At 39.2% G+C, this 27,641-nt stretch overlaps 1 protein-coding gene across 1 annotated transcript in view; it reads left to right on the top strand.

Moving 5' to 3' along the window:
* Positions 1-24,053, top strand: part of LOC104526452 (F-actin-monooxygenase MICAL2) — a gene marked incomplete at its 5' end in the record, with an annotated part of 34,220 nt that extends 10,167 nt beyond the window's left edge. Inside the window, 14 exons of the mRNA XM_029085451.1 lie at positions 1,664-1,863; positions 2,359-2,471; positions 6,061-6,132; positions 6,729-6,878; positions 8,047-8,151; positions 9,632-9,850; positions 10,088-10,189; positions 10,807-10,938; positions 17,304-17,411; positions 17,835-17,915; positions 19,336-19,522; positions 20,591-20,679; positions 21,015-21,114; positions 24,013-24,053. Of these exons, the coding sequence (XP_028941284.1) occupies positions 1,664-1,863; positions 2,359-2,471; positions 6,061-6,132; positions 6,729-6,878; positions 8,047-8,151; positions 9,632-9,850; positions 10,088-10,189; positions 10,807-10,938; positions 17,304-17,411; positions 17,835-17,915; positions 19,336-19,522; positions 20,591-20,679; positions 21,015-21,114; positions 24,013-24,053 (1,699 nt within the window). The remainder of the gene's footprint in view (positions 1-1,663; positions 1,864-2,358; positions 2,472-6,060; positions 6,133-6,728; positions 6,879-8,046; positions 8,152-9,631; positions 9,851-10,087; positions 10,190-10,806; positions 10,939-17,303; positions 17,412-17,834; positions 17,916-19,335; positions 19,523-20,590; positions 20,680-21,014; positions 21,115-24,012) is intronic.
* Positions 24,054-27,641: the final 3,588 nt, after the last annotated feature.

Genomic DNA, 27,641 nt, shown 5'->3' with positions numbered 1-27,641 from the left:
AGGGAAATGCTGGGCCGTGGAGGTGCCACAGGAGATGATGGTTTTGCACAACTCATCCAGAAGAGCATGGTGCCATTGCATGTGGGCTATGCAACAAGGGCTAGCCCTTGAAAATTAACTGCTTTAGGGATGAATGTAAGCCAGCATTCCCCTTTTGACAGTGTTTCTGGGGTCCTAACGCTACAAGACTCGGCTCCTTGTGTATGAATATTTTGTAAGGTTCCTCAGTAGGTACAAGAGGGTCAGTGTGTCAGGTCAGTGTCAGGAAATGGCAGTTGCTGGCACTGGGTTACTGGACCTGCTTGATGCAGTCTGCAGTGGGGTGATTCTTCTGTCCTCTCACCAGTCTCCAAAAATGCAGCAGATGCATTCTCTTGCCTTCCTATACAGACTCTGGTGTCACAAATGAATTATTGTCAGCCTCCATTTATTGTGGATAAATGAAAGAAATGATTGAACTCTTTTATGAGGTGTGATAAGTTGGAAAAGGAGTGATACCCAGGGTGCTTGTTTGTACAGATTTGCCAGAGGAAGAGCTAACATTGTAAGAATAAGATTTTTATATTTTTTTTGCCTTGGGTTAGTTTAAAAAAATTATAATTATAGATGGTTTTGTGGATATAATGAGGGGAGGGAGAATGTAGGAAGCAAACTAATCTTTGCTGTCTGTGGAAAGCATGTCTCTTAAGCACTGCTCTTTCTAGAAAGCTTATGGATTTATCTTCCTGAGCTAACAGACCTCCCGCTGTTTAATTAACATTGTGTTTGGATCTTGTTGGCTTTTTGTATTAAATGGGACTGCTGAAGAACTTGGCCAGATGACAGCTAGGCAGGAAAGAGAGGTGGCTGCCTGTGGGCAGGGCTGGGGCAGAGGGCTGCCAGCAGCCCCCTGGCTCCAGAAATAGAGTCTGTGGGTGCAGGGGAGAGAGAAATTGTTTAGAGGTTAAAAAACTCACATTCCTTATGAGGAGAAAGAAACAACCCTGCCTGGAGCTTTGTAATTTATTCACATGTTTATTTTAATCACAAATTTTGGAAGCTGTTCAAGGGACCAGTCTTAGAATAGGACCCATAGAAAAAGGATTAAAGAATGGATAATGCGGTTCCAGATGTGTGATGTACTTTAGTGCACTACTGCATCCAGTTATGACATGGACAGGAGGTCCTCATTCAAACTATGTGTTTAACACCTGAAAAAAGAAATGTAGTGCCTGTGCATGTGTGTGCACACACATGTAACATGTTTGTTTCATAAAATGCTAGCCTAAATTTATTCCTTATGGCTTTGGTGATTTATAGAACTAGTTGAAACTAAAATGTCAATTACTGACAGATGAAATCCATAGTAGCACAGCTGTATTTGGAGAGGGAAAAGGTTTCTTAGCACTTCTGAGGAGGAATTGCATTTCTTCATAAATAAGGGAATCCTTTTTCATGGGACTACATCAAAATCCCATTCAGTGAAACAGCTTTTAAATTAAGTTTCTGACAAAGCCAGGATTTGTGTGAGACTCCTACCTTTGGCTTTGTGTAGACTTTGTAGCTTTGACCCAGTGAAATGCCCGTGCTGTTCTTCACTTCTCCAATGGGCAAGGGAGCACTGTGTATTTCTGAGGGGAGCAGAGAGCAAACAGCTACTCATACCAGTGTGTTGTCCCCACAGCGACTTTGATGCTCTGAACGAAGAGGATGTTGTCAAAAACAACCAGCTGGCATTTGATGTTGCTGAGCAGGAGTTTGGGATCCCTCCTGTGACCACGGGAAAGGAGGTGGGGTTGGCTGGGGAGCCAGACAAGCTCAGCATGGTCATGTACCTCTCCAAGTTTTACGAACTGTTCAGGGGCACACCTCTGCGGGCAGTAGGTAAGCCAAACCCAGGCTGCTCCTCATTCTTGCAAGCTTGGGGAGCAGAAGCACTTCATCCAGGCACTGTTCTTGAGCCAAGAGTCCTTTCCCAGCTGAGCTGTTCTGGCATGTGAGCATGCCTGCCTCTGTCTGCCATAGTTACGTAGTGCTTAAAAAAGAAAACGGGGAAAAACTCGATTGAAGACCAAGGTTTTGTGGGTCCTTGGGGGTTTCAGAGAACAGGAGCAGCTGGATAACTGCTGCTTGACATCATGAAGGTCAGGTATCAGGTCGTTGGAGTGATTCTCTGGTAAGGATGACTGCATACCGCATGTCTATTCCTGGGTGTTTACCTTCCTTTTTTAAAAAGTCACCCTACATTGTATGTCTTTACTTTAATTGCCTGGGTTTCTTATATGTAATTGCTACCTGCACTCAACTGGAAAGTTCTGGCTTAGTCAATTTAAAAAAGAAATCTGAATAAATATCCTAAGCAGTTGTTTTTTTGAACAGGTGCTGACGACAAGCAAAATGGAGAAAATAATGATCTTTGTTCAGTAAAATCATCAAACTTCATCTTTAATAATTATATCAATTTAACTTTACCAAGAAAACGAGTACCAAAGGTAAGTGGTGAAGGAAGAATTGCCCTATAAATTTTTCTGTGTCTGAGGGCCTTGGCCAAATGCTTCTGGAATATTGTCAGGCTTGGTACCATGACCACCTCCCTGGGGAGCCTGTTCCAATGCTTCACCATCCTCTGGGTGAAGAACCTTTTCCTGATGTCCAGCCTAAACTTGCCCTGGCACATCTTCCTGCCATTTCCCCTGGTCCTATCGTTGGTCACCAGAGAGAAGAGATCAGCACCTGCCCCTCATCTTCCCCTTGTGAGGAAGTTCTAGACCGCGATGAGATCTCCTCGCAGTCTCCTCTTCTCCAGGCTGAACAAACCAAATAACTTCAGCCTCTCCTCGTACGGCTTCCTCTCTAAGCCCTTCACCAATTTAGTGGCCTCTAGTCTGGCATAGGTCTGCGTGCAGTGAGAGTATTGTCTTTGTGTTTCTGAATGGATTATAACTTCAAAAGTTTTCTATGATTTAATTTAAAAGTTACTCTAATTAAATTGTTCAGTAATAAACTGTTGCACCTTCTGCCTATTCATTAACTTGTTCCTTTTCTGAAAGACCTTGAGGAGGGGCTTTGCTTTCACAGCCAAGCCTACCATCATTTTAACTTCAATTTAAATGGGGAGTGTCTGCACGACCTGGCTCAGAGGCAGCAGTGTCTCAAGCCCAACTGTTGCAGATTAACCAGCACAAGTTAGACAGCAGCCTGTACTCCTCCACCAAAATGAATTTAACTTCTGCACTTTCTGAAACATAGCTTAATGCAAAACTGTTTCAGGTTCTGAGTTTCCTGGGCTAGCCAGAAACTGTGTATCGACTGTGAGGATTCTCATGTTCTCTCTTTTTTGGGTTTTTTGTTGTTGGTTGGTTGGTTTTTGGTTTGTTTTTTTTTTTTTTTTTTTTTTTTCCCCCTAAACAGACCTCCTTAATGCTTAACTAATGCTTGACTGTATTGCTTCATTTACACTTATGCAGAGACTCTTAAGTTTTGCCTGCGAAAGTACAGATTTCCTACTTCTTTTGTAATTCAGTGTGCTTAATAGCAGTTCAGGTGTACATCTGTGTACTACATTTCTCAGTATTTTAATATATTGCTTTTTAAATTTGTTGCTGTCTTATTTTCTCAGTTTTGGTAGAAATTTTCACCTGAAGAATTACTCCAGGATTTCCAGATATTTCCTAGACTGACTTATGTTTTGAGTATTTTCCATCCACAAACACATTTTCAAAACCTGTGGACAGTCAATTGCCCAGTAACCTCATATATTCTTGTTAGGAAATAACTTTTCCCTACCACCCACATATACACAAAACCAAGTGACATGTTTCCCAGCTAACCAAGCAGTGAGAAACCAAATAGGCAAAATAAACATTGCTTTTTTTGGGGGGTGACTTCTTTAGAAGAAAAACAACAGTATTGTTGTTTTTCCATTAGTTATTTTCATAAGTAAATAGGCTTTGAGTAGAGGGGAGAGCTTTCCATTAGTAAGCTATTTCATGACCTCCCGTCATGAAATAAGCCTTCTGTCATAACAGGAGGTATAGTTCTTGGCACTACATGAAAGCATGAGGTGATTTGCCTGACGGGCCCCTTTGGTTTCACACTACAGGGGCTTGTTTGAAATGGGAAGTGGAAGCGGGAGTGGGACTGTCAAGACTTCACTTTGTATGAAGCTTTGCAGCCCTGACGTGGATGGGGCATGAAACGGGGTTAGGACAGAGACTTGCAAGTGCCATAACTGTCTGAAACTAGCTGGGAAATGAAGCTCCTTGTAAAGCAACTGCTTGAGTTAAGAGTTTGGTTGTGGCTTCAGTTTTATGGTTGTTTCCCCTGCAAAAAGTGGTGCTGAGCATTATCCAGGTATGACAGTGAGAGAGCACTCGCCTATCACAGAGTCAAAAACCAGCTGGGGTAACAGTGTTGTTTGCTAAACTTTCTGTACTGTCTAGTTTGTCCTTTTATATGGCTGGAAGAGGGATCCCTGTCTGGGCACAGGTTGTGAGAAACTGGGAAGCAGGGCCTGGAGCTGGTGTGGTGGGAGCTGTTCTGGCAGCATGTGTTGGGCTGGATATGTGTTGGCTGGCATTCTCCTGCAAGTGTCAGCCCGGCTGGAGAGGAACTGAGATTTCCTGTGCTCCAGACTAATAAATGCATGGAGGTGTTTACACAATAAAAGGCACAATTTTTTAATTTTTTTTTTAGTTTTGCTAGATAATTAAATTGCTTTGTCTTTCACTTCTTTGTAAATATGTTAATGAAAGTCCTTTGTGTAAGATTTTCGAAAGGTAACATCTTGTTTGCTCCATTCACTTAGGCAAGTTCTGCTTTTCTGTGGTATAGATTATTATGCAGAATACAATGTGCTGTTATGTTTTTCACTCTTCCTGTGTAGACTAATGATTATAGGTAGTGTAAAGCTAGGTTACTGAGAGCTAGTGCTTGAAAACAATGCACCAAAGCATACAAAGTAATCAAAATACTGTCATCTCATTCTTTTGGTGTTTGCCCAGAAGTTGTTTGGGATTACTTCTATTCACTGCATAATGATTTATTATAAACAGTGTATATGTAAAAAGGAAGCCTTTAATCTTTGATCTTCCTCTTTTTTTTTTTTCTTTTCTTTTCTTTTTTAAGTTGACTGAGTAATCACTAAGTTACAGCATGGGGTAAATGCAAATAAGTGGAATGTAGTTTATTGTTCATAAAATATAACCTAACATAACACTTAATCAGATAAAAAACCCCTCTCCATTGTACCCAATCTTCAAGGCTGAATTTGGTAAGAACTGGTACAAATTTTTAAGCATTGACTATTTTGCAAGTTTGTGCAGACTGAGTATGAAGTATATTATTTATTATTTATGTAATCTCTAGTTCAGTAAAATAATTGAATATGTGCATAGCTTGAGCATGAAATAGGCACTTTGGTTGCTTAAGTAGTGTAGTGTAAAGCCAAAGTCAGTGAGATTAACTTTACATGGGAGACAGACTTTAAGGCAGACAATAGTTGATCCAAAAAAGGAGATATGCCTGCACTACGAGCACATGATCTGCATGGAGATATCTCGGTTAAGAGATGTGGAGACTCGACTGAAAGAGTTTTTGATTTTGTTGTTTCTATCAAAACCAGTGTAGTCTAGTTTAAAACTGACAGAATAACTGATGCTGCAATGCCTTTTTCTTCAAGGTTGTGCTAGTGCTTTGTGAGTTATAAACTCTTTTGTACTGAAAGAGGAAAAGGTAAACATGAATGTTGTAGGGCCTGTGTCCAGCAAAGTGTATGAGCGTGTGTTTTCACCCATCAGAGTTCAGTGAGAACTCATAGTCAGGGGACACATACGTGATAACTGCCACAAGGGCCGCCAGGCTCCTCACATGGGGAACGGTTCTGCTGAGCTGAGGGGGCCCAAGGAGGTGTGCCAGTGCAGTGAGGACCCCTGCACGCTGCCACCTCTGTTTGCCTTGTTTAACAGAGGGCAGACCCTACTTGCCTGGTTATGAAAGTTAATATCCTGGGAGGAACTGCTTGGGTAAACCTGGTAACTGCTGCAGTAACCAATAGAATTTGTTTTGGCTTTACCGTTTCAGGTTGAAGGGAAAATGGAAGAAAATGAAAATAACAAAAGACGTCGAAAAGGTCTTTTTGGTGTCTTTGAGGAGGTTGGTGTTCAGTGGTGTCCATACATATTCAGCTTCTTGAGGAGTACCAGAGCTGAGGAAGCAGTGGGAATCGAGGGGCCAGGGCTTGACCTCTTGTGCTTGGTGGGAACAAAAAGCCTCTCCCCTTAAAACCTTGAATTTGCTGTGGTGTGCACTGAAGAAGAGCTAAATTTATTTAAATCATTTGATAGGGAGGAGAGCATTACGTAAATTGCACTAGTTTTCTTTCTGACCCAAGGACACTTAAGGTATTGGGGTTTTTTTAATCTTTTCCCTACTTGGTTGTTTAAACCATTTTTTGTTGGAAGAGTTTGCGTTGCAGGTTGGTGCCTAGCTCCTCTCTGATTAGTAACCTTTGTGACTCTGCTTTATCATCACCAGCACTGATTCATGTTCCCTTTTTACTGTGCTCTGGGATCAAAGAAAATATTTTTTTTGGTGACTTTTGCATGCTAAACAGTGTCATTTTTAAGATACTGTAGACTGTATTTCCTTTCATCCTTTACTGTCAGGGATGTTATTATCTCTCTCTTTCTCTCTCTTCATGAGCGTTCTAGGTAAACTCAAGAAAAACTTAGTTTGTTGTTTCCTTGCAGGCTTCAGGTTTTTCAAACCAAGGGACAAATGCTGGGAAAGAACAGAGTGATGGCAGAGAAGGGATGAACCAGAATAAAGTTAAATCAATGGCAACTCAACTGTTGGCAAAGTTTGAAGAGAATGCTCCCAATACAATTCTTCGGAGGCAGGTAGGTCATAGATGAACATAAAAGTAATCTCTGAAATTAAATTGTAGTCCCTCTTTATAAACGTGGTGCGGATTTCTGAGGGGAAAAAAATGGATCTGTTATGTGTTTGAAGTGGGTTGTCTTCTTTTAAAAAATAATTTATGCAAATTAAAGGTAGTCCTCTCAATACTTACCAAGCAAATACGGCTAATGTAGATTAACCACTGTATATTAATATAGTGTATTAATGTATATTAATATAGTGTAGTGGAATTACAACGTCTAGAAATCTCTTGTAAGCTTAGGTCTGTAGAATTTTTGGTCTGTGTGGAAGTCTAAGCTGGCTGCATATGGTATTGCAGAAGGACTTTTTTTTCCTATATTCTGTGAATAAAGGACACTACATATCCAGTGGAATCTGTCTTTGTGTAAAATTTATAAAGCAGAGGAAGGGAACCTAATCTTTTGCAAGGTATGTCTGGCTTCCATTTCCATTCCTAAAGTAGGCATAATGGAATATATTTGTATGTTCTGCACCATTTACATGGTTTGTTGTTAGTGTGACTAGTGGTGTTTTAAAAATAATCCCGTGCTGTCAAGGTAGGGATAATAAACTCAAAATCACACTTTAGCCAGTGAGAAGGTTTGAGGCAGATGAATTTGGATCTGTCACCTAGAAGATCTGAAGGAACAATGTGCAAGGTGTTGTGGTTCTGTCAAGGGTGGTGGCTTTCTTAATTCTTTGTGCTTGTATCCATTTGTGTATTTACATATTTAAGTCCTACAAAAGTGTAGGCTTTATAGATGTGACTCAGTCCATGAACTGCTGTTGTCTGCACTGTGCCTGCCCCTACTCAGGGCTACTACTCATTGCCCTGAGCTTTCTGTGTGTGATACCTGTGCGGAGGTTTGCTTGGCCATGTTAAAGGAAGCCTCAATGTACCTTTTCATCATAACCTCTCTTCAAGAATACTGAATGTTTTGAATTTTAAGTATATCTTGATGGTAGAAGGGGTTAATAAAATGGGTAGATGACAACAATCTGCAAAATGTATAGTTAAACTCCATAGTAACATGTCTTTAAAAGCAGCTTTTACTTCTTTCTGCCTCAAAAGATCTTTGAATCCCATTTACTGTCCTCCTTTTCTTTTTCTCCACTGTCTTTATAATTTTAAAAATGCTTTACAAGGAGCTAGTAGATAGACCAGCCCTGCTCTCTCCTGACCCTCCTGTTAATCCTCGCTTTGCTAAACCTAAGGATCCAAGTCTTCTTCCACCTCAACCAAAAAGGCAGGTAGGAACTCATATGGGTAACACCTGACAAACCCGCCTTTTCTTTTAGTGCTGGGACCTCAGTGTTATTGTGTAACTACAGAATATATAGAATGATATTTGAATGTAATCTGCAGAGTTAACAGTCTGAGAATTGTGAAAATCACATTAAAGTTTAAGGGTATTTTACACCTGCTTGACCAGATGAGAACACTATTTGAAAGAATTAGTAACTGTGTGGAGAAAACCCTAAAAACATACATGTTGATTTCTGTGTTACCACATCTAGACTCCAAATTGTATAACTATCATTACATGGCTATATTTAACATCCAAGAAAACTACAGCAGTATCTGAAAATGTCTGTGCATGTGTTTGATGCTTTGGGCTGTTGTAAGGATAAGGCAGAGGGAGTTTTCCATCCTGAGAAACCTGACAAAAATGTCTTAAGATAAGAGCTTGAGCATTGAAAAGCTGTAATTGATGTCCAGATTTTTTTATTTCTTGAAGCAGAACTTGTGGTAAGAATTTCTGCTGGAACCTCTTTTGCAGAATCATATCTGTGGGACAATTTTTTTTTTTTAATACATTGTTTAAATTTTTCTCATAGTACTTCCACTAAAAGCAATCTCATATCAAATAGTAATGATAGTCACTTTATATTAGAGTTTTTAATGGAAGTAAGTATTCTGTAGTAGCATTTAAAGAGTAGTCTGCAGTGAAATGAGACCTGCATTGCATGTGGAAATCTGCAGATCAGCTTGTTGAACAATACAGATTTATAAACTGGTTGAGAATTGTTTTTAAGGCAGGTGTGCTATCCTGAAACATCAGGAGCATGCTGCAAGTTGATTGGCATTATAGTTCTTAATTTTAACTCTTGATAAATTTGGGGATTTTGTATATTTATTTGAATTGGACAGATAGGATGAAGTAGAAAAGACCAACTGGAAGGTCATTGGTAAGACTGAATTTGATAAAGCTGAACTGGTTCAAATGTTTTGTTTACTTCAAAAACTACTTTATATGAAGATTAAAATTCAGAGCTGTATTCTGAACTCTCGAGAAAATGCTTTTAATCTGAAATATGTTATAGCTTGACTTGGGTCAGACTTAGATCTAGAATTATGCCCAGAACTACTGTTGATATTACAATTTGATGCTAAAAAAAAACCCAAACCCTTTGATAAAAACCCTAGAAGGAGACATAGTGTCATATTCTTCTGCACTGATGCTATCAGAAGTTATTCATACCAACTGAGACAAACCTAGAGAAGGATGTTGAGACCTGTGTAAGCTGATTTATTTCAGTACGTGGACACAAGCATCAGAGGTGCAGTGGATAGTGTGCAGAGTGCTGTGAGAACATTTTTTTTCCAGTTATGTGCATGACTGTGCTGTGCTTTTGGAAACATCCTTAAAAGCTGCATATACTGCATGGTAGTGCAGAAAGCAGATTTTTTTTTTATTATTATTTTTTTTTCACTTCAAGTGTTTCCCAGTTTCAGGTGGTAGCTAGGAGTGAACACAAGGTCAGGGAACCCAAACAATCTTTCAGTGGTTCTGATCATATGGCCAGGAGAGCAAGGACTGTACAAAAACCAGATACACAGCCCAGTCTGTCAGAAACCTCTGAAAATCTCTCATCTGCCTGTTCTGCTGCATTTGTACTTTCTGGAGTGCTTGAACGTCTTCAGCACCTGGAGGAAAAAATGAAACAGGTGACAAGCAATTTCTTTTCTTTTCTGTCTCTTAACTGCATGTGTTAATTGCATGTGTTAATCTATATACTATATTTTCCCTGGATATGCTGGCTTTTTCTCTGTTGTCTTAGGTTATTTTAAGACAATAAAAAGTCTTTCTACAAACGTGCTGTATTCTGATGATGTATGTGACATTAACTGAAATCTCTCTTTTTCTTTCTTTTCTTGACTTTCCTTCCCTGGCTCTTACTGCAGAAAAGAGCTCAGACCATAGCAAATAGGGAATTCCATAAAAAGAACATAAAAGAGAAAGCAGCACATCTTGCCTCAATGTTTGGATACATGGAGTTTCCAAAGGTGAATACTAGTTTTGCACCTGAAGAAGTGCTGAGTTAGAAGACTTACAGGAATTCATGGAGGGGGAGGAAAATTGCAGTGGTTTTAACTTTCCTTTCATCCTGGGTGCATCTGTAAAGTAATTTTGATTCCATTGAAATTGGTAAAGAGCTTTGTTTAAACATTATTGCATAATTTAATTGAGGTAAAACACAATCTAAATCATAAAGCTAGTCAGAGTACTTTAGCACAAGAGAAACGGGTTGACTAAACCATGTCTTGTGCTTAAGTATATGCTGGTAGCTCAGAGTTTCTAATGAATTGGTGAGCAGTAGCCCTCAGTCAGTGCAATCTGGCATTTCTTATGTTTCGTTATGCTTTCTTCATCACTACCTTAGTTTACCTTACTGCCCACTGTAAATATTTTGATAAGAAAACTGAGTACAATGGTATCATTTGCCCTGAAGGTTGTGCTGTGATGATTTCCATGGCTCCTCACTGTGCAGACATATAGAAAAGAGTAGAATTGTAGTTATTATCTCTCTCTTTTTTTTCAATGCATGACTGTGGAATTATTCTCTTAACCTGTGCTAATGTCACTGTCTCTTGGATAACTCTCCTGTTTCTGCTCTACACAGAATAAACTACCTACTAAAGGCTTATCCCATTCTCAGCCCCCAACTCCCTCTTGCCCTCAGCCTCATGATTCAGCTGCTGCCTCTTCTCCATCATCTGTTGGTTCAGATTCCCCTGCTGTTCCTTCTAGACAGGTACTCCATTAACAGAGTTTTCCTGTAAAATCCAAACTTGCACTAAAGCTGCTTGAGAAATGGCTTGGATAGAAGGCACTGCCAGCAGATCTGTTGTGTAGGTTGTATTTCACATCGGAGTCAAACTTTGCTTTGTCCACTGTTGTTAATTCTGTCTGTTCATAAGAGCAGTCATCGTTACAAATAGTTCCAATATAAAGCCAAACAACAGAGTAAATAGTTCACAAAAATTTTGCTTCAATTCTGAAAATTGTGCATTGCTGCTTATTTTAAACATTCTGTTGTTGGATAATACCACAGATGTGCCTAGCAGTGAGAGAGCTTCACGTTGTGTAGCTAACTGGGTGTTGTGAGATTGGTTAATTGTTCCTGGGTGGCATTTGTGTTTCTTTCAGTCTGGACTGTAGGGAAGAACCTGCACAATAATGATTATTTTAATTAGAAGACACGTCTTAGAATTGATGAGCAGATGGTGATAGAGACAGATTTTATTGTTGTTTAGTTTGTTTACTTATTTGTACTTTAAACTTGCTTCTGCATTTTAATTGCTAGAGTACAGTTCTTCGTAACAGCAGGCTTTACAGAGGGAAAGCACACGTACTCTGAATGAAAGCAGTTAGATACCACCCACGATTATGCAGCAGCAGTCTGGGAACACTGCAGTATTGAATAGGGTTTGTGTGGAAATAAAGGTGGAAGCATCAAACTTGTAGAAGTGTTGAAGGTGACTGTGGTGACCCAGTGCAATGCTGCTGGAGCTGGCAGCTCTGTTGCCCGACATGTGAAAGAAACACTATTCAGCAAAATTGGGTACCGTCTCCATTTACTGTGAGGAGCAGCAAAGCATTCTGCCTGCTTTTGTTGTATTTAAATAATAGTAGTTTTATGAAATACTCATGAGTATTGTCCAGCTTCAGGTAAGCCATGGCTGAAGATAGTTTCCTGTCTGGCAGGCATTCAGCAAGATCATTTAGTGGAATTGATCTAGATGTTTTTAGGTTATTTTCCACCACATTGTTGATGCTGGTTGGAAATTGGGCTCATAATCTCAGCAGTAACTAAGCAGGTAGATGCTGAGCTGACTTGCAGTTTGCAAAGTCAGGTCCCTTGCTTGAGATAGAGCTGTGTTGAAGACTCCATTCCTCTCACTCCCCAGGAAAATGTAGGCTACACAGCCCTTCAAGGACACTGCAAGCCCAGCAGATGCCTTTCTGTGGTAATCCCCTAATTCTCTTCATCTTCAAAATAATTCCTTTGCCTGGATTTACCTCTTACTTTTTATGACCTAGGAGGTATAGTATTTGATGGGTTTAAGCTAAGTAATGGTTTCCAAAATATCGGGCCTGTTGCTCATTTAATTTGGAGAACTTTTGCAATGCTGCAAAGACAATTTTTTACAACAACTATGTGAACAACCCTTTAGAATATTAAAACTAGACTCTTAATCATGTGGAAACTGTGAGTGATAATTTTACTGGAATTTTAAAGCTTTTTCTTGGAGAACATTTGGCCTGAGCAATCATTATTGGATGTTTTAATTCAACTGCATTTTGTTTCGAGTGCATTCACAGCCTTTTATGAGTTTGCCATTGTATTTAAATGGTGTAGCAATAGTTTGTTTTGACTTGATTTCACTCAGGCTGAGTATATTTTAATTGAAAATGCTTTCTTCAGAGGTAACGGCAGAATGCGGCACAACTGAGTCGAGAAAATCTTGTTCTGTCACCAGCACAGTAAATATACCTTCATCTCATTTGGTAAATATTTGGCTGATTAGGTAGGACTACAGGTATTCTTTGGCAGATCTACATGCATGAACATCTTGATGCCTAATATACTCAATAGGGTTGTACAGGCCCAGGTCCTCTGGTACACAGTATGCATCACATATGTCTAATTATGGTGCATTTGGCACGCCATGCCTTTTGGAGCAGGCTATGCCGACGTGCACTTACTTTAAACAAGTAAAGCGGATCCTTCCCTGGGGGCAAGGGATGGACCCAGTGGACCTTTGGACCAAAGTCCAGGGCCATTATTTGCATTGGTAATGTGCTGGGGAAGTGTTAATGGATGTACAAGACTTTTGTTCTCCATACTATTTGGGTGCTGTGAGGTTGTTTCAGTCATGTGATATTCGTGTTATTTTGTTTTACCTGTCTTTGGCAACTTAAGTTCTGTTCCTCTTCAAATTACACAGGCCAAGTTTTGGCTTACCTTTTACTATTCCTCAAGCAAAATTTTTCCAAGAAGCAGATTTCTTACTGCTGTTTTTACTGTAAGAGTATTACATCTTCAGGGAACACTTGCTGGTGCCTTGATTTCTTAACAAGCAATCTGTGCCCTTCCATGGTTAAATTTTTGTTCCTGTGTTTTGTCTTTTAAGATTGCACACTTCTCAGAACATGAAAATTTTATCATACTCTATAATCTGGCTAAATGTGCAGCACTAAATAAAGAACATTTGATAACATTTCAGGTGCACAGTGCACACTTGCAAGTACTGTGCATGATAATTTAACAGTATATTTGGACCTCTCTGCTGTGAATATGTACCAGTAGTTGCCTGTATTTGTGTTTTGAGGGTGAGGTGATAGGACTCAGAATTTGTATTTGTGGTCTCTGTTCTGAGAGATACCACTAGGTAAGTCTAGACTTTGGTATGAAAAAGTGCTTCAGGATTGGTAAATCAACAGAAGGAACTCCCTCATGTTGCTGTCAGTATAGAAACAGACACTTTTTGCCAGCAGAAGAATAGAAGGTAATAGAAGTCTCTTGAGTGTTGCAAGACTTCATGAGATATGACCTATAAATATCAGCACCCTCCCATCCTTTAAATAATTAGTACTGACATTTTAATTTCAAGTGAGTACAAAGATTGTTAGCAGACATGATGATCCTTTACATCTGTTGAATTTTCATCAGAACAGTATGTTATGGTGGCATATTTATTGAAAATGGTGGCTAAGAAGTCTTACTGTCTTATTACAGAAACCTGTTATTAAGCCTCAATCCTGAAAGGAGCACTTGAAAGGAAGGCTATGGAAGCATATTGTTTCTTTTAAAGACATACAGTCATTACAACTTAATAAGAATTAACTTCTGTATGATGTTACATGCAAGTTGCCAGTAATAATCAAAACTGCTTCCTAGCTTTAATCAACTGTCAAATTTCACATAGGGAGAATAATGAATTAACAAATAGTAGATTACAGGCTGGGCTTTGGTTATTCCTGTTTTCTATTTAAAGTTGGATTGACCTTCAGAAAACTGTGTTCATCTGAGCTTTGCATGAGTGAATCCACACAATACGTCATAAGAGCTATGAAGATGTTGCAATCAACAGGCTTTGCTGCCTGCAGAGTTTGGACCAACTGCTTCCCTTCAGTGACATGACTAATTGCCAGCAGTAAGCAGGGCTTTTCCCTACACACAGTAACTTATTACTCAAATGTTGTTTATCTCAGAGGTAAAGTATATGTAGCAGGTAGTACCAAAAGTAAATAAATCGCCCTCAAAGCAAAATAAGACCAGGAAAATCATTAAGGATATGAAAAAAAACAAAGGGGAAGCACTGTATGCTTTTGGAGGCAGAGAGCATATTTCCTTTGTTTTATGAAAATACTGCTGAGGCTTACTTGTTGGTTAGCTGTGGCGTTATAAATAATAGCACAGGGAAATACAGAAGGCAGCTTTCTCTTCCCACTTTAATAAACACAATGATCAACCTGCTGAAAAGCTTTGGCAGCATGTCATTGACAGGTCAGTAGTCTTAGTAAATCACAAACCCTTGGGGAATTTTTAAGTGTTTTCTTGGTTGTTTCCTGAAATTCACCGTGTAATGCAACTCTTTATGATTCCTTTCCAACAAAGGATATAAAGCTACTGGTATAAACCTGCCTGAATTGTGAGCAGTAGCCTGTTACGTATTGATAGTGGCCCCAGCACTACAAAATTGCAGGCGTGTGTGGGACTTCACGTACACCAGTAGCCTCAAGGGTGTATGAGCAAAATATAAAACCTGCTGTGTGTATACCGAGTTTCTAGGGTACATGAGCAGCATCAGGCAGGCAGAGATCTGCGTGCTGTTGACTAAAGCTAAGCTGTGTAAGAGCTGACAGGTTCTCTAAAGGAATGTGTGTAGATTTGAGTGTAATAAACTGGAGTTTATTACACTTAGACGATTAAATGGGTGAGGGTGTTAATGAAGTCCTTGTCCATAAGCAGGGTGAGATTTAGAGAAGACATAGGGGTCTGCTCAGCCATTGTTCTGTTGTTGTACAAGGGCAGAAGTCACAACAGAACAGCAGTCTTTGTGCGTGCCTCATCCCTCCCATTCTCTGCAGGTTTCTGATGGTGGCAGGTGCTCATGGGGCTGTCCCAGTGGATTCTTGTCCTGCCCTCATATTTCTATTGTGTGGTTGAATGGCATTTGAATAAAACAGAACATTTTAGTTGGAAGGGACCTACAATGATCATCTAGTCCAACTGCCTGAGCAATTCAGGGCTGACCAAAAGTTAAAGCATGGTATTAAGGGCATTGTCCAAATGCCTCTTAAACACTGACAGGCTTGGGGCATTGACCACCTCTCTAGGAAGCCTGTTCCAGTGGGAAGGAAAATTTTGTCTTCCGTGATCGTTTTTAAACAATACAAAAGAATGTATTTTTCCTGGAGTAGCAAGTAATCTCACTTCTAGGATTGGTTTATCATTTAATGTACCACTTAGGACAGCATTGCCATATGTAACTAGCAGTTCACTTTGCTGTTGTTACCCCACAAGTTGTGCAGATATTGAATAATATTTAAAAGTCTTTTTGTATTAAACAAAACCAAGCCGTACAGAAGTTTGTCCTTTGAATGGCCTGTGTCATCTTAACATACATATTTTGTATCTGCCTGGATATTAAGTTAATTATGGGATAACTCTCAAATGATAAGAGAAGCTGTAAGAGGCTGGACATGTTCCCAGGTTCCTGAACTTGATTTTTTTTTTTTTTTTTTATTAGCAAGAATATTTGTATCCGTCATAATTTTTGAAAGCATACCCACAGTGTATTATGGTTGCTTTTAATCTCAATAGAAAATACTTTAAGATTATTTTAAAGTATCATGAATACCATTGGTTTGGTTTTGGGTTTTTTTTCCTTTTTTCATGGTAACTTTCTGATACTTTAAAACCTTTTCATTAGCAAGACTTGGTGTGGTGGCAGTAGCTAAATAATTTAAATGAGAACTGTGGGACTTAAAACTTGGGCTCTGTGAGTGGGAAATAGAATGTAAGATATGAGATCATGGATCCTCTAGGGGGAAAAAAAAACCAATGAAACCAACCCAAACAAAAAAACAACAACAAAAAACCCCCCCCATGTCCTGTCTTCAGAAGCAGAATAAGCCTTTGCCACCAGAGAGGTTGTGGCATCTTATATTGTCTATAAAACTAAAATCAAAATCACTACAGGAAGTTTGATTTAGGGTAGAAAACATTGCTGTAAATCTGCAAAGTCTTCACAGACTTTTTTCTGGGAACAGAGAACTGGAGTGCCTGCCTGCCTCTCGCACACACACATCTTTCTTCTATTCCAGTTCCCGGGTTTGTGTTTTAGCAAGGGATACTTGACCATACAGCCAGTGGTCTGGCTGTGGTGCGTTTGGAGCCACAACCTGAGGTACTGCAGTCTCCTCGCAGGCCTCTCTATTTGATAGAAACAGCTTAATATTCATGGCTGCAATAGTGTGATGAAGCAGATTAAAGGAGATGTCTTCCTTTCATGAGTGTGGTTTCTCCAGTTTTCCCTGGCGTTAAGATGAGTCACTGGGGAGAAGGAGAATGGTTGCTCTGTGAGTATCAACAAAACATTTCTGTGCAGGACTTCTAGTACATTTTCCTAGAATGTTTCCTGAAATACCATGGTTTGTAGTCTGTTCATTTGAAGTTTAGTCCCCACCTGTGTTTTGAAATATAACAACAAAGTCCCAAGAAGTCAAAGTGAACAACAGGGGTTTTTTAATCTATCAGAATGGTCCAACCCTGATAGCCAGGCAGTAGCTCCCAGCTCAACCCGTTTGTGGACACGGCGGGAGGTAAATGCACAACACCGCTGCTCCCAGCAGCTATTTCTCCACCATCTGCAGGGAGAGGCATGTGGGCTGCATGGAAGCCTTCTGTGGCTACCAGCTGGACCATGCTGATCATGCATGAACATGCTTGTGCTCTGCTAGACTTTGCCTCTGCTCTTTCTCCTAGCCTCTCTTTGTCATTGGTTGCATGTTTTCAAATAATTCTTGTCCTTTTCTCATTAAATTCTTTTTTCAAGAATAACTATAGCTCTTCCTTCTATTCTTCATCTTCTCCCCTATTCTGGTTAGATGACTGTGGGAAAGGTCTCACGTGCAATTGGAGCTGTGGCTGAAGTTCTTGTCAATCTGTATGTGAATGATCACAGACCCAAGCCACAGCTTCCCCCCCTTGAACCGGTAAGACTCAACCCACAAAGAAACAATAACTTGACTTAAAAGAGAATGTCATCCAGACTTAAGACTCTGGTTGTGGAGCACTTTAAGCATTATGACAGGTCTTAGTCTAACACTTATTAAAGAATCAAGTGCATATTGGCAAAATATGCTGATGTGTGGAAGTGCTGGAAATGTTGCTCACCACGTCTTCTATTTATATTTTATTACTTGTCTGTATGAATTAAAACTTCAGGAGGCTTTTATTAAATGTAATTACTGGTACAATTAGTAACAGAAGACAATTATTAATCAGGGTGGCTTCTAAAGAAAGTTTTGTACAGTACATGTTTATGCAGTTATTTTTAACACACAAATGCTGAATCACCGTGCCTCATTTTTAAGAGAGCTTTTTGAAACTGTGACGCTGTTCTCTGTTGAATTCAGAAGCAGTCTCTGGACAGAGCTACGAGTTCTTGCCCCATTCCTCATTCTCCATCTCCTGCCTCCACTGCTCAGAGCTGTCAGGTATTGGGAAGCAAAGTAAGGTGTTGTGTTGTGGTGATGACACTTATTAGCCAGCACTAAACTCCCGTTGCTTCCACTTCATTGTAACTATCTGACCTGTTCTATTAACATTGTATTTTTCAAAATGCATGTGTGTACTTTTCCATGTGCATGGTTGTTCGTTTGGAAAGTTTCATACTCTGAAATGATCCATCACAACACAATGGATTAGTAATGGCAGATTTGGAATAGAATTCTCAGCATTTAAGCACAAGAGTGTGACTCGTGACAATGACAATTGTGACTTCCACTTAATGTTAAAAAAATTGTTCTGAGACTGCCTTTTGCTGGCAAATTAAAGATGAGTTGTGTGGACTGTGTGCTTCTGTCTGAATGTGCCTGGACTCTGCCAAGCCTGCGCCTCTGTCCCATCCATGGTACCTCTCCTGTGGCAGTGGAGCGAACGGGAGGGAGATGGTGGCAGCTGTGGTAGAGACAGGATGCTCAACTGTACCGACCTGTAACTTAGCAGAATACAATAATGCAAAGTAACATCCTCAGACCTGCCTCTAATAAGAAAAGGGAAGCCCAGTGCCATCTAATCAATTTATAATTTTTTTTTCTGTACCTTTTGCATGTGTTTCCACAGAGGATGAGATTTGTGGCAATTAAAGAATGTTAATTACCAGCCCAAATTCACCAAAAACTTTTAAAACAGTTTTAAGTTGTTAATATGGATCAAATTATTTAAAGTCCAATGAGTTAAAAATATTCTGAATGTCCGTGGTAGGAATGAAATTGCTTTTTAAAACAAACCAAGCCTGATCTTGGGCTGGTCTCAGGGGGAACATGGCTGAGAGGAGAAGCAGGTCTGCAGCAATGTTAATGGTAGACACCAGCATTGAAGACCATCAGTTTTTCTTCCTGGACTTTAAAGCACAAGCCTACGTTTTCCTCCAGAGTGTGTATGAACTGAATCTTCAGGGTGTCTTGTTTTCTTAGCTCCAAATGCACGTCTGTTGTTGGAAGCTGGTGAGGTCTGCCTTGGCCCTCTTCTGAGAAACACTGGTGCCCGCAGCCGTGAGACGCGAGTGCCTGAGCCAGTGCGGTGCAGGGGGGGAAGGAGCGTTGGGAACTGATGTTGCTCTTATACCTGAGTAAACACAGAATGTCAGTGAACCCCCAGAGGGAAGCAAGATACAAGTCCAACCAAAAACTCACCCCTTAAAGTCCTTATGATGTCCGATTTATGAATTACTGTATAAACCTATACAATTGCAGCAAATAAGTGATAAAAAAGCTGACTGGTGCTTATTTTAATTGTGTGTGGAGGGGGCTGTGTAAAACTTCAAGCAGCTAAAGCAGCTGCCCACTTAATAAGAATTTATGTCCGGATGTAGCGCAACAGCTTTATGTGCATTTCTATTTTATCTTTTAACAGGGATCTCTGCGAAAAGAATTTCCTCAGTCTGTCGGGGGGAGTGACATCTGTTATTTCTGCAAAAAACGGGTATATGTTATGGAGCGGCTGAGTGCAGAAGGCCACTTCTTTCATAGGGAGTGCTTCAAGTGTGAAATATGTTCTACAACGCTCCGTTTAGGAATTTATGCCTTTGATGTGGAAGAAGGTAATACAGGAACTATTTAAGAATATTTTAAAGTGTCCGAGTATTGATGCCTTTAATGGAACTAAGGAAAAGACCTGGCCAAGTAGCTCAGTTGGGAGGAGGTCTGCCAACTATGTTGTTTGCGTCCATGCTGATCTTTGAGTCCTTGTACTTGCAGTTCTGGTCTTTCGAAAGAATCCAGTTATGACAGACCTGAGCTTTAAATGATGAAATCCTCAGTGGAAAATAAGTCGAGTGACCAAAATACAGTTTGTCCAATCACGGGTCAAAGCAGAGGGGGAATTTCTCCAAATACACAGAATTGTTCTCATATCTCACTTATAGTTGGCCGTTAAATAATGTGATCTATAAGGATAAGCCAAGGTAGTGGTAGATTTACATGGATAAGGGTAATTGGATAGGTTATTTATTTCAAGATATTATGGCTCAGGAGTTGAAGGCAGTAGTACTGGCCACGCAGCAGCGTAATTCAATCCAGTCTGCTGTGGAATGGGAGGTTCAGGTCTTGGGTGCTCAATCCCACCTACAGCCTGGAGTTTGGGGATGGGGAATTATTTTTTTGCCTTTTTTTTTTTTTTTTTTGAAGGAAATTACTAAACTGAAGTGAAATTCCCTTGCTACTTCCAAATCATTTGAGTAGATGCAGTTATTAACCTGATCTCCTTCTATGAAAGGATTAAAGACTCAATGTCAAAGTGGTTCTTCTGCAGTCCAGACTATCTTCTGCAAAGACTTTTTTGAACTGATTATTTGACTTTTTGCTGCTTGTTGTCTTGTATTGGCTTGTGACTTGGTATTTATAGGAACTTGCTTTTCTGCTGTTTACTAATCTTAAACCTGTGTGGTAGATAAATGACCTCACCTTATTTAACCAATGTGCAAATCCGTGTACTATAAAAGAAACCCATCCAGAGCTGTGAGCTATTTGGAGTCAGTGTCAAGTTTCCCATTCATTTTGCTGACCAACCGTTAATTATCCTGATTTCATCTTTTTGTAGATGCAACAGTCAGTTTTCAGGCCATATACGTATAGATAAAATGCCATATAATTTATTTTTTCTCTTGTAGGTAAATTTTACTGTAAACCTCATTTTACGCACTGCAAAATCAGTACTAAACACAGAAAGAGAAGAGCAACATTACAGTTCCAGGGAAAGGTATGTATTGGTTATATTACTAATGCAGGAAATGTTGAGGTAGCTTTATCTCAAACAGGGTGTAGTACTTGTTTATGTATATGTGTGTGTGAGGTGTTTTCTACCTGATGTTCAGGAGTAGTAAAATCAATACTAAGGTACAACCTCCTGGTTCAGTGAATCAGGCATATTTATAGTCTGGTTCTCAATGGAAATTAACTTTTCCTGTACAAAATAAAGTTGAACTTAAGAGCAACTGGAAATTGAAATGTATATAAAAACTTGAAAACAGTAGCAGAAACTGGACTTTTTATTTTTAGAAGTATATTTAACATTTTTTTAATGCTTTATATAAGGAGGTAACAGAAGCATGGAAGAAAGAGGAACCCAAACCCACAGAGACCACCACAGAAAGCACTTTGTCTACTGCTAGCAGTCCAGAGGACAGGTCCCCAGGTATCCTGACTTCCTTCTTTAGGGGCACGCTAAGCTGGCCCCTTCGGGTGACAAGGGATCTGCTTGACATTCCCAGACGCCTGTCTAACTGGATGCATGGTTTTCTGCACGCTACCAATCTTCATTTCAGGGACAATGCATATAACTATACCTACTTGTATGAACTCTTGAGCCTTGGTGTGCCATTCCTCTGTGCTCTTCTAGAGGTACTTACTCATATGTACCGGGAAGCAGAGCTATCACTTGAAAATGTGCTTGAATGGGTGAAAAAATTCTATAGGGTTTGAATTTTTCTACGTGTCTTGCTCAGTTGTGCCTTTCAGATTTTCAAAATTAACAGCCTCGCTATTTTCTTGAGGGGTTTTTTTTGGTTGGTTGTTTTTTACTTTTCATGCAATTTAATGTGTGACTTCAATGAACAATGGATTCCTTCTGATATAATTGAGGTGCAATCAGCATTTTTGATATAAAATGTACTGTATGTTACAGCATGAAGGGCAGTGTCCAGATACATTTCCAGAATACGGAGACACATGAAGGATATTTTGTAATTTTTTTCCCCCTCGTTTTATCCTGTGATCAGACCATTGGGGGTGTGGTACATTTTAAAACCTTCTGCTCCTTGTCAGCCCCTACTCCCCTGTTTTTTTTTTTTTGGTTTTTTTTGTTGTTTTTTTTTGACCAAGAGAGAATGTGAATTCTTTCAGATGTTTGGGGAATATTTATGACAAATGACTGGGTTTTGAAACCTCTGAATATGGCGCATACTTTTTTTTTTTCCTTGCTTTCACCTTTGCTCTGGGTTATGAGGTTTATAACTTGCATGAATATGTTAAAAAATAAATAATCATGTACTTAATTCACATTGCTTCTAGTCATGCCTTTTACATTTCTTACATGTGATAGATACCCTTTGATAGTGGGTATAATATGTTTTACTAATTTATTTAAAGTTTTGAAATGAATTTGAAGAGTGAATCTTAGTTGAGAAAACGCTCGATTGAAACTAGAAGTCAAAGGAACTGGTAGTGTAGATAGACCTGACTTATTCCTTAAGTCGAAGCTTCCTCATTAGGTGGCTGATTGAAGGAATATCAATGGAGCACTCATCTGTAACTGAAATCACTGCTGTTGTGCTTCTGGGTAGGCACTGCTTCTGTTGTCTTTTGTAATTTTTTAAAAATGCAAGTTTAGAACAAACAACAAACCTTACAAACGTATTCTAAGGAGTTTACTTATTAGTTGGGTATTTCATTCATTTCAGTGTATAAAGCTGATGGTAGAAAGGTGAAATTCTATCATCTGGAATAGCTCTTAAGTAAATTTCTTTCAGATGTTTCTCAACAAGGTCTACCTTACTCAGAAGGTGTTGGGACAGGTTCGATAAACTATTTAACGGCAAGGAGACACCAACATCCCAAATTCTGATTTACTTTCAGCGTAGTTAGCCAGTGAGGTAAGCATGCTTCACGCCTCTTAAATACTGAAATGTTTAAATTCAGCAGTTAACCAGGAAATCGGTAAATACATAAACATGATAATATGTATAGCCTAAAATGAAAAGCATCAGTAGCATTTATTTCTAGCCAAAAGAATGTGGCTTAAATAATAGGAAATAATGTTGCATTCAGTTAGTACCAAAGTTGGGCATCACCTTCCAGTGGTCTTTAATGACTGTGCTGCTTATGGGCTGGCAGTTGCTTTGGTTTGGGGTTTTTTTTTACACATAATGTGGGAAAAGATTATTTGAATTGTTTTGTTTCTTAGGTATTAAAAAGAAATGTGTCTTCTGTTTAAAATAAATAAAAACTGGATTTTTTTTTTCTAGATAGCTTGACTTCCTTTAAAGTACAAGGATAAAGCTTTTCACATTTTAGAGTGCTTATGTATTTTGGGAAAAAATTGTTAAGTATATGCACAGAAATTGAAAAAGTGCTTGAAGAAGTTTGTTTAGGTATAAGGTAACATTCGTTTGAAATAAATTACCATTAATGCTCAAACATGTATTCAGCAAAACTTTGCTAGAATATTGACTGGACACAGCAACAGTTATAGTAACATGGTGGGCATCTGTATATGTGTAAAGAAATGTATCTGTAACACTTTTATATAATTTAAAAAAAAACTACTTTAGAACACTGTATACTTTTTAATTATTTGTGGATGATAGTAATTGTTTCACTCTAAAAAGGAAAAAGTCTGCAGTGTGATTTACCATGTTACTCCTGCAACACAGCAAACTGCTAAGTGGCTAAGTTTTAAAATTTGACTTGCCATCAGTTTTGATTTCAGTTTGTCAACTGCACAGTCTTTAGGAACATTTTTTCCTCAAATTTTCTCTTGCTGTTTACTACAGGAAATTTTCAGCTTTTCAGCAAAGTAAGCATAATGGTAAACTTACAGAAAATGGTGATATAGTAAGAAACTTGGAAATCTCTGATGTCCAATGAATTTAAAGCAAATGAATCTTACTAGTAGAAAGTTTAAAAATAAATTAAAAAATAAAAACATGGTATTGACTTTATAGAGATTTATATAATGGGGAATAAAATCATTACATTCCCACAACAGAATTCAGGAACTTGCATAATGAAGATATTTTCCTGAAGAATCTTAGTTACACTGCATGTTCCTCTGGGAGTTTGCAGGTGATTCTGTCAGGAAGCTTTTTTATTGGAATCAATGTAATTGATAGATTTTTTTAATCTCTTCATATTCTGCTAATAAGATTCATACCTATTTGTCCTCATCAATAATTTAATGAAAAAGGTAGTTTCATTTTGGCCAATACTTCTTTGTGCCTATTTAATCTTTCTGATGCTTTCCCATATAACCAAGTTACGTTCTGTGTTTTTTTTTCCTGCTGTCTTCTCTGTCAATCTCCCTCATTGCTTTTAGTCCAATTCATCATTCCGGTGATGCACCCGCTCACTGGCTGAAGCCTTTCTGCTCTCAGGTGATTTTTTTCCACTTGCCAGTTCCAAAATTGTGCGACTAACACTGTTGTTTGACAGCATTTCATTGCATGTTTTTTTAAGACTTTTGGAGCAAACTGTGTGTCTGGTATATTAATGGATGCAAGCTTTGGCATGAACATTTAACCTGTTGCTGAGTTCACAGTTCTAGAAAAGGTAATGTCTGCGCTCTCTATAGAGAATGTTTTTCTCTCTGTGTCTGCATGTATACTTCCTTGTGCTTTTAGGGTAAGCTAGGCAAGTAAATTATTCCTTGAAAGAACTAGTTAAAGCCTATTTCTTTCAAAGTATTGAAGGAAAGATTTAAAACAAAGTCAGGACAAGGTTAGCCAGCTGATTCTCCTCGTTAGCCTGAGCACCTGTCTCCATTGAGCTCAAATATGCAAAGAACAAGCAATGTTTGAGCACCGTGGCACTTTCCAAGGACTTCTTTGTTTTCATACTGGAAAAGTATGATATAAAAGGATTATGTTGAAAAAGTAGCCAAAGAGATCCAAATTCCAGTCTTCCACCTCAAGTAACATAGTAGGCAGGCCTAACAGCAATACACGTGTGTGCTATTTTTAGTCTGTAATATCAAAGTTTATATAACCAGAGTGTTTTGGGTTGAATTGTTTTGTTAACTAATTAACTAGGCCCCATTTGCCACTGTGATGAATGGATTTGCCTTGCTGCATGAGGCATTGCTACGGCTCTCCATGGCAGTTTTGTGTGATTATTTTGTATTTTTTACATAAGTTTCAGTATGTGTTATCACCAAATAATCTAGAAGGGGAAGTGAATCCAAACAAGAACTGAGGGCTCAGTCTGACAGTCAAGTGCACCAAGGTTTTGGTTGACATGGTCATGACCCAGCCTTCCCTGCTGAGAATCCCTTTCAAAGGGAAGGGCCTTCGGGAATTGATCTCAGCAGCGAGTTTCAGGAGGGGCCAAACATCCTCTGCCACTTGTCCCATTTCACACGCCTCAGTCAGGAATGCAGAAGGGCCGCAGGGTCAGAGCGCCACACTCCTTATCTCGCTGACCTGTATGTTTGTGTGACTGAAGCAATAGTATTTATTTGTGTGGGTATCCTAAAATGTCTTGATGGCTTTGAAAGTGCCCACGCTGTGCCCACACAAAAACCTCTCTGTATTTTAAGCGTCACTTCCTGCACAAATGGTTAGGACATGACTTCCTGTGTATTTCAGGGCTATGGTGTTTTGTTACAAAGCTCGGCATGCTTTGAGACTAAAGTCATGACATAAAGGTCTGACATTTCAAACCACTTCCCATTGCTGTTTTTTACTCTCTGTTGCAGAGTCTTCCTAGCTCTTCCTGACCCATGAGGATTCTGTTCTTCTTCTAAATCTTCTGTTTTCATTTCAGTTCATAATCTTAACTGAATATTTTTATTAAATAGTTTTTAATGCTGTATTTAAATTTTCACATGGAAATTCTGTATTTTGCACACAGTGAAAATTGTTTTAGCTTTATTTATGGTATCTGCTGTAAACAAAAATAAATTTAGTTCTTTTTAAGTCTCCTTGTTTCATCTCTTCCTTTTAAAAGTATTTCCTGAGGACAGAGGCTTAATAGTGACTTCACACTTGTTTTGCAAATTCCTTTTCTGGTGGTTGTGTTTATCTTTGTTGTGGCCTGACCTAAAGGCAAAGAGTTTCACTGTGGTGGTATAGTCACATGTGTGTCCCTTTGGAAAGGGATACACAGATGGGGTCCTTGACAAGTTTTCCTATTCACTGCAGATCAGGAGGTGCCTGGTGTTGGGATTTATCGTTCCTGGGAATGACAATTTGGTGTTGGTGAGAATGGGGCTTTCTTGTATTGCATACACAAATGCCACTTGTCCTCTTCTCTTTGACTTCTGTTACCTTTCCTTATGTTTTTATTTTACATATTAACAAAGGTCATAAAGGGCATGCTAGGTTAATGTGTTTGGGATCTTGCATCAGGAAAAGCAGGTAACTGGGTAAAGCTTTACCTTTGCTACTGGCTCTGGAGTGCCATTTGCAAGCTCCCTGTATCTTCTGGACCCCTGGAAGCTCTAGCTAATGGTGACCTGTTACCTGTTAACAGTGGCCTTGTTTTATTTATTTATTTTGCCTTCCTTTGCTCTGTCACAGCTTTTTTTAAATTTTAATTTTTGTTTTTAAAGCTGGTTGTGTGGTTCTTTTTCGACAGCAGGTTCTCCAAAAGAGCTATCATAAGTCTTCCTCCCCTTCATCTTCTTTCTTTTGCTTGCTCTGCAATTCTTAAGCTATAATATCTTCCTCTGTATTTCAAGAAAAAAACAAATCCCAGAAAGAATAGTCCCAATAACTTAATGGAAGGATTGCGTTATATTTTTTTTAAAAAAAAGTTAATTCAAACTGAGCCTCACTAGGGTTGTTTGAATGACATTAATTAATTTTTTGAAAGTGTTGCTAAAGACAACATTGCTAAAGAACAATGGATGTTATTACCAATGAACTATTCCATCTTCCCTGCCAAAGAAAAAGCAACTGTGCACAGCAGCAAGTTTGCTGTCCAAGGAGGAGATGATTTGCGTAATGAAAAAATAGAGCAACAAATACCATTTAAGACAATACTTGGCACTTCCTTAATTGCAATGGACAAAGCAGTTTGGATAAAACTAAATTTACTCTTTGCACAATTTACAGTTTCAGAGCAGGCTCGTTTCTGCCATCTTGATGATTTTGGGCAGAGGCAGTGGCATGGAAACATCAGAAGTGGTTTTTGTGTCTGCAGAAGGTGATGATTTGTTTGGCACTGATGCTTTGAGAGGCATCAGATGTTCATGCTGTTCTCATAAAGTTTCACTTATTCCTGCTAAAATACCAGTACAATAACTTGGAATTGATGTAACGTTAGAATCTAGATTTGTTGTAATTGTGTTTCATGCTGGTGCAGAAGCTCCAGAAATCAAATCACTAGCAAATCCTGTCACTAGAGGGATGTACCTAGGAGTAAACAGTCTGCCCTGAAACACTGGTGGATGAGACAGGACATGGTGTACAGAAAAAAAAAGAGATGAAATGAGCAATGTGAGGGGAGCAAGTTCATGTTATTTCCCTCACTCTCAGTCAAAATCATTACACAATAAAACTAAATATTATTTGTTTTGCTCCCAGTGATGTTGCTAAAGGAAGAAACTAGTGGGTTAAGTTCGGTGCGAATTTAACAAGCCTAATTCGAGCAGACCTCCGTGTGAGTAGGAGGCCTGATCCTCCTACTGCTGCTGTGTTTGAGCTCTCTCCAAAAGCTCCAGTGCTCTGTCTCCAGCAAGCCCACACTGTTATAAACGCACCCCAAAGCAGTAATGCTTTGTCCCTTCACATAGCTGGAATTGGCAGCAGTGCTTGTTTGGAAGGCAAACAGGCCACTGCTCTGGTTCTCGAGCTGCCGCTGAACTGGGTGCCTTCCAAAAACCATGGTTTCAGAGCATATGATAGTAATGCCTCTTTACATAATTAATGCTTTCTAAGGCTTGAAAGCTACTTGATGTTATAGATGCCATTATAGCACTGGAAATGCAGAGGTGATGTTTGCTCT

The sequence above is a fragment of the Antrostomus carolinensis genome, unplaced genomic scaffold, assembly GCF_000700745.2.
Source record: "Antrostomus carolinensis isolate BGI_N321 unplaced genomic scaffold, ASM70074v2 scaffold18320, whole genome shotgun sequence".
In the NCBI taxonomy this organism is placed as follows: domain Eukaryota; kingdom Metazoa; phylum Chordata; class Aves; order Caprimulgiformes; family Caprimulgidae; genus Antrostomus; species Antrostomus carolinensis.
Note: the sequence above shows the minus strand (reverse complement) of the source record. Positions and strands in the feature narration are given on the sequence as shown.